This window comes from Hydra viridissima, unplaced genomic scaffold (genome assembly GCF_058129835.1).
Source record: "Hydra viridissima isolate aposymbiotic clone 2 unplaced genomic scaffold, HvirCarnegie_v1 scaffold_17, whole genome shotgun sequence".
In the NCBI taxonomy this organism is placed as follows: Eukaryota; Metazoa; Cnidaria; class Hydrozoa; order Anthoathecata; family Hydridae; genus Hydra; species Hydra viridissima.
Window position 1 is genome coordinate 2,899,768 of NW_028324316.1, and position 7,553 is coordinate 2,907,320.

Below are 7,553 nucleotides of genomic sequence, written 5' to 3' on the forward strand. Positions count from 1 at the left end.
ACGCACACACACACACACACACACAAAGAAAATGCTTTTAAAATTGCAACAGCATTAAATTCTCCTCTCAACTTAAAGTTCTATCTAAGATTTAGAAACTCAAAAAGCAGAACAATTCAAAACTATTTTAAACAAACAAAACTCGGCAATACTATACAGATTCAAAATCGAAAGCGAAAATAAAACTTTGAACTTCTTTGATGTAATGATAATGAATAACACCACAGGTAAATATTAGTTTAAAGTTTACAGGAAAGAAATAACAAATATTCAAATTGAATCTCACTTAAATTACGACCCAAAAATTTTAAGCGCAATGTTAAAAGATTACAATCACAAAGCTTAAATATGCAGTGATTCACATTCACAAAGTTGAGATAAATTTTCAAACTCAATAAAGACGGTTACGACGAAAACCAACTGGTAGGTATTACAAGCCAAATTAGAAAAAAAACGGTTTGTGAAGAACAATAAAATTCAATCCGAGTATGAAACCCTCTAAACAGTATCATTACCGTGAATCTCCAATACTAAGAAAAATATTTAGAAAAGTTTGATATAGAGTAGTTTTAAAATCAAATCCTAATTTAAGATAATTACTAACATGTAAAAACAAGTCTAAATTATCACCCAATACCCAACTTTGGACTTATTTGATAAAGATACGTAGATAAAAAGAAGTTACAGATTTGAATTCGAACTCAACAACATCTTAAAAGTTTTTGTCTGCAATCATCGTATTAAAGTTTTTTATTAAAAATTTATTTTCATGGCGGCACTTTGATGTTAACTCGCTTCGTTTATTGAGCACGCTCAGCTTCAACGTGATGTGGTAAATAGAAATACATATACAATGAGGCAGTCAGACTGTTAAAATTATTTGGACAACCAAACCATCTGATCGTTGAATGCTTAGCTGCTAACAATAGATAAAATAAACTACATTAAAACATTCACAAACCAATCAAACTTTTATGTGAAACATAAACAATAAAAGCTGCATTTTTTATTCCGTCAAGCACAAATTGCAATATTTACCACCAGGATTAAATGGTTAAGCTTGATCGAGAATATTCCTTGTAAGGATAGGCTCTGAACAATTATTTTTATAAAACATGTTCAGTTTGTTTATCGCATGTGATGGAAGATTTTTATATCTCCAAGCAGCATTTCTAATGAATCAATGGAATCCTTTAAAAGTAAGAAAATGGTGCATTATTTTGAATTTAAGACGTTTTTCCTTGAAAGTATCACATAAAACATTCTAATGTGGCAAACAATGCAACTAAACTCAGGAAGTTCTTTTTTTTACTTTAAACAAATAGTTATGTATTAATTGAACTTAAAGACAGATAATTGAAAGAAATTAACAGGAAGGCCATATTTCTCAAAGCAAACAACTGTTGCATAAACGTTTAGAAATTTTTTTTTTTTTTTTTATCTTATGCGTATAAAAGTATAAAAGTGGATGATGGAAGATTTGCAATTTAAATCTGTTCCTATCATCAATTACAAAAAGAACCTGAACGCGATTGAAATGAAAAGCAAGTTTATCCTCTATATTTTTCTTTTCAGTTAAAACTTTGCTTCATATTTTTATGAAGTGGTTTTCAAGTGCTTTGCCCAAAAATCAATCTTGGGATTGAATTTCTTTTTAAATTTCAAACGACTTAATTGGTTGCAACTTGATGCTATATTTTTATTCCTGGAATTTGACAGCCCAGTGTTGTTCATAAGCACAAGAATTGTCCTTGTTTAGCATGATCCTTCAGTAAAGAAAAAAATATCACTAAAAGAGGAACCTGAGTGATTATAATAAAAGTTTTTATTTTAGAAAGCCATAAAAACCTATGTAATATTGGAAAAAACGGAAGAGCCTCCTAGTCCATCTGGCTGACTGAGCCGAACTGTTTCTTCCAGCAATACCCCTTAGCTTATAATTACAGATACTGCAACTCTCTCAGCAGCCATGGAATTCTTTGACATGACATTTGTGAAATTATTTCGCAAGGAAGATTTGGTGCAGTTGAGTAGAAGAAACAACTATCGAAAAGCACCGTGAGTATTCCACAACGCCATTTTTAGTAGAGTAAAAAGTAGAATTGTCGTGAATTGTAAACTTGTTAACTTTACAAATAAAACGTTTACTGGTCTGGTGAAAACTCTGATACTTGAGAAGTTATACATTTTAGGAAGAAACGGATGTGTACTTTTTTCATGACTTCTAACACTAGAGATGAATTGCTCTTCATAGTTCAGTGGGTACATACATACATTGTTAAAATCAATTCCTCTAACTTTGGTTACTTCGAAAATGGATTGTATTATATAAAAAAACATTCTTTCATTACAATACTTTTAGCACTTTACAATATATTTAATGCTATTTTATGCAAAATTTTAAACAACAATTGCTTCCGCAGACGATGTAAACAGAGTTTTGAGTTACATCCCTGTGACAAACGCACTCATCTATGGGCTATCAAGCCTATCAAAGTTTTTTTTAGGTTACTAGATTAAGATTAGATCCCATTTATATCTGTGTTCAGTCAAATGACGTAACGTGCAGTTAAAGCTTTTGTTCACTATGTAAAAATACTGAAACGCACATTTTTCTCCACAAAACGAATAAAGTGTGATAAAGAAAATATTTTTTGATTATATACATTATTTACAACAAATATTTCTGTAGAAAACATATTTATATATGGTAGAAAAATATTTATACAAAGTAGAAAATTGTTTTTACAAATTTTTCTATAAATCTTATTCTGAAAAAATAACTCTTTGAAAATTTGAGCCTAAAGACCCTAATTAATTGTCATAGACATCTTTTATCAAGATCATGTGTTAAATTATTTCATTTTACTGGAACAATAAAATTGAAAATTTTTATGAAGAATTATTGTATTGTTATGAGTTTAGATGTCAAGTGGGCACTGCCAATAATGTGCTCGACATTTTAAATCATCAGTTTTAAAGAGTTGAGTTTTTGCCTGACCAGCACACTTGCATTTATAAACAGTCTCAACCCCATTGTTTTCTTGAAATAATCCGCTTTCAGCACCGCCTACACATGTTACTCCAATAATGATAAAATTCTAAAAGAGACAACCAATTAGAGTTTTGATGATTATTATAATGGTATTAAACTGTTCATATCTTTATAGAATACTTTCAGAGATTTGGAATGTGCCATAGTTAAGAGAACCTTAAGATTATATCATTATCTATATAAAATTTAGCAGCAAATTGCAAGAAACACTAGAATTCTGACCAGGTATTTCAAAAAAAAATCAAATAAGATAAAAAATAACCTTTTCAGCAGTAATTGGCAACACTACATAAGATTGATCAATATCTTTAGTGAAAGCAGTAGATATTGATTGCACTTTGTACTCACACTTTTTCAAATAATAATCTCCAGGTGGCCCAGCGGGTCCTTGTTGTGCTGTTGGTGGTTTAGTAATACTCTAAAAAATTACCAACAATAAAAGTAGAACTTTTGACAAAAGTAAAATAATTGATTTATAAAGAATTACACTTTGATTACAATTATGAAAAGAAAAAGAAAAAGAAAAAGAAAAAGAATAAAATATACATACAAAGTTTCCTTCAAGATACCTCACTTGATCACGCAATAATGTCTAATTGACAAAAAAAAAAAAAAAAAAAAACTTAAAACATTATTGGTTGAATAGTTTTGTCAGAAAAAATAAGAGAATTGCTTACTACAACTTGTGTAAGATAAGTTATGTTATTTTGAAGTTCATGAAATTTCACTGCATCAAAGATTTGGCCTTCATTTGAAGGAGGAGCAGATATTGGAGAAATATACACATCTAATAGTAAAATAGCCCCAAAATTTAAATGTTAAGTAAAAGTAAAACAAATTATAAAAATCTATATTATGATATCATTGCAATATGTATTTTTATAAACTATGAGGACAATGTTATCATCATAACTAGGAAGACTTGATTATAATTTTATCCATTTGAAGTATTAGGATTAAACCAGTTGTAAAATACTGAATACATATAAATATACATTGTGAATACATATAGATATACATTGTAAAATGAAATTAAAATACATGTGTTGCTTTATAAAACAAAAAACAATGCATAGTTTCAAATATAAAAAAATTATGGTACCACACATAAGTTTTGTCTAGAAAAGCATAACTAAACAGAATTACTTATATGATTAATGTGAAAAATGTTATCATTATCATCATCTTTCTTTTTTGACAGATTTCTCACACTAATTACATAAGGGATTTTAACTGAATTGTTATATATATATGGACAATGTTATCATCGTAACTAGGAAGATTTGATTATAATTTTATCCATTTGAAGTATTAGGATTAAACCAGTTGTAAAATACTGAATACATATAATCATACATTGTATATATATATATATATATATATATATATATATATATATATATATATATATATATATATATATATATATATATATATATATATATATATATATATATATATATATATATGTTCCACAATTGACATTTAAAAAAGAACAGCATATGCTATTTAGATTAATGCTGAGAGTCAATTCTAATTTAGTAGTATTTACACATAAGTTTATATATACATGATAAAAATATCAATTATTATTTTATCTATATACAGAACCATAAACATCACCTTTTATGCACTTATTGCAACTTGCTTGTGTAATACCAAATGTTGTCAGTACAGACAAAATAAAAGCACCAAGAGACATAAGCAGTATAACAAAAAACAAAAATCTATGTAGCTTTCTTTGTAAGTCATTATTGATTTTATGATGCAAAAGATGCTCCTCATCATATGAAGAAGAGTGTGCTGTTTTTGTGAATCCATTTTTTTTATTTCGTGGTGGAAGTGGTTCATATATTAGATTTTTTTTTTTAATCCCATCTATTTGTTCTAAACCTTTTTTAAGCTCTAGTGGGCTTGCATAGTCATGGCTCTCCATCATTTCAATTTCATCTGTTTTAAGCAATTTTGACATGGTTATTGGGGAGTTTTCATCAGAAGAGTTGGAGGAATTCTCACTATGCAAAGGTGTTTTTTGATACTCTTTGGTCATACTTAACTAATTTATAAATGCCAGTCTAATAAAAGTAACAATAAAATAACAATAAACAATAAAAATAACTATAAAAACTTTCCCTAATGAAAAATATAATTTTTCACAAATTCGACTCACCAAGTCAAAAATGAAAATCAAGATTTTCTAAATAAACATAGAACTCAAAATATCAGCAAGTAGTCGTTCACAGCGTCAATTTATCATTTCAACAAAACCATTGTTATTGAAAATAAGTCAACAATATCTGAAAGTTAAGTTATAGTTTCAAAATTAAAAATCATTTTTAACAAAACACATTAGAATATTGTAAACCCATCATATATGAATGAATTTTTCGCTTTTCACACGCCACATGGCGACAGCGTTTACTTAAATTTTGTAGCGTAAAATCGGAATTAGTTTCGCCTAGATGCTTAAGGTAAATAAACTCTTCAGACTGATTATTCTTATATTATTTCCTTAAGCAATAGTTTAAAATAGATACTGTGCTGTGAGCATAATTAAAATTTATGGTTAATCTATTCCGCAATAATTTCTAACATAAAATTTAATGATAAATGTTGTTACAGATTATGCAATTGAAGAAGCATAATGACCGCATAACTAAAATTGTGGGTCAGTTAACTACTAATTAAGCGAGTCATCTGCGATCAAACCAAAAATATCCTTTCTCATATAGACCAACTTTTACAGTCGGTTTTGTAAATAAAAAAAGTAAAAAACTTTTTGAAAGCAAAATTTTCCGAAATGCTTAACAAGTTCATAAATGAAAGCCTTTTTTTTTTTCTTTTTTTTTTTTTTATCAATCTTTGTCTTCTGTTTAAAAATCATGCGAGATATTTCTGTAATACTCTTATACGATCTCATTAAAAAAGCTTTTTAACGCGGCGCGTAAAGTTTGCATCGTTAGGACTCAATTATCTCAAAAAGGATTTTTTTTGAAAATAATTTTTTTTTTCAGTGGATCTAAGTAGTTTCTGCGGGTTGATATCTATTTCTACGGATCAATGTCGTTTCCGTTGGTCAACCTTTAAAATTTTTTAATTTAACAATTCGTAAAATTTTTTTAATAAGTATTTTAAAATAAAAATATATGTAAGTAAAAGTTAAAATTAGATATTATATAAAAAATATTTAAAAAAAAAAAAAAATAGTTATAGATAAATAATTACTTTTCCGTACTTCACAGTAACAGGGTCCTACCTTTTCAAGTTAAAGTACGGTTTATGCTTTGAAACTAGCAATTATGTGCTAACACATGAAATAAAGAGAATGAATTAAAATCTATGAAAGCCAATTTAGCCTTTTTATCTGAGAATGTTTTTTTTTTTTTTTTTTGCATATTTTTAGGAGGTAGAGATTTAGCAAAACAATAAATGATAGAAAAATTTTGGCTTTTAATTTTAACCTTCCTTTTTTAACTTTGGTACCATTTTTTTTTTAAGCAATCAATTTCTTTGATAAAGCAAAAGAAATTAGTCTGTTTGCTTACTATATCTTCTTACACATCACACAAACTATAACCTGTAGACATTACACATCACACAAACTACATTTAAAATTGTAAAACCTTCTAAATAAACTTTATGTTTAAAGAGCTTAAAAACTCTAAGACTAAATGCACCATGGTTGAAGTAAAGAATTGCAGAAATAAAACCCATTTCAAGCAAAAATCTTGTAACTGAAATGCTTTTAGGACATCGAGGCTATATTATGTTACTCGAGACCAATTGTGTGTCTTACCACCAATGCATTTTTTAGAAGAAAATTTCAATTATGACTTTCACAATTTGGACATAAAAAGTTTCTAAATGCCCATAAGAATTTTGAATTTAAAAAGAATTTAGTAACTGTTTTCAGTTTGTATTATTACGAATAAACCTATTACGAATAAACCAATAAAGCTATTGCAAGTTGACGAGGAAAACAGTGGTATCTGACTCTTGTTTTCAGCACTATTTTTAAAATAGCCGTTAAACCTTCTTTTTCTTTTTTGTTCATTATTTTTTTTATTTCCTTTTGCTATCAAATATATAAACAAAAAAAATATAATATTTAGTTAAAATGCAAACAAAGCCTTTCGTACAAATTGTTAAATTATGAATAATTCGACAAACAAACATGAGGACTGAAAAGGAATCACTTGCATTACAATAACTTAAAAATGTCGATGTTTGATGATTAAGGGAAGCATCATTAGGCCCTACAGTATGACTCAACAAGGATAATAGTATTGCTGTTAGGGTCGTTGCTAATGATGAGTTTTTGTAAGGACCTACAAACCATCCAAAGTAGGAAAATTTTTTTAATGAATTAGATAAATCTAATCTTACAATTGTAAAAATGGATCATTAAAGCATTACATAACCTAAATATGAAAAGTTTGGTTTTTTCGAAAAAAAATCTTTTTTTTTTACAATACCGGTGACAGTCCTGGCTTGGCTC

The 7,553-nt window shown here is 27.8% G+C and overlaps 1 protein-coding gene across 1 annotated transcript; it reads right to left on the reverse strand.

The window, feature by feature from the left end:
- Positions 1-2,301: 2,301 nt before the first annotated feature.
- Positions 2,302-5,453, reverse strand: LOC145183663 (uncharacterized). Its single transcript, XM_080059094.2, has 6 exons — positions 5,226-5,453; positions 4,679-5,130; positions 3,733-3,842; positions 3,606-3,647; positions 3,318-3,473; positions 2,302-3,101 (listed from the first exon to the last, which is right to left on the reverse strand). Exons 2-6 carry the CDS (start codon positions 5,103-5,105, stop codon positions 2,922-2,924), a joined length of 915 nt encoding a protein of 304 aa, XP_079915220.2. The 5' UTR covers positions 5,106-5,130; positions 5,226-5,453; the 3' UTR covers positions 2,302-2,921.
- Positions 5,454-7,553: the final 2,100 nt, after the last annotated feature.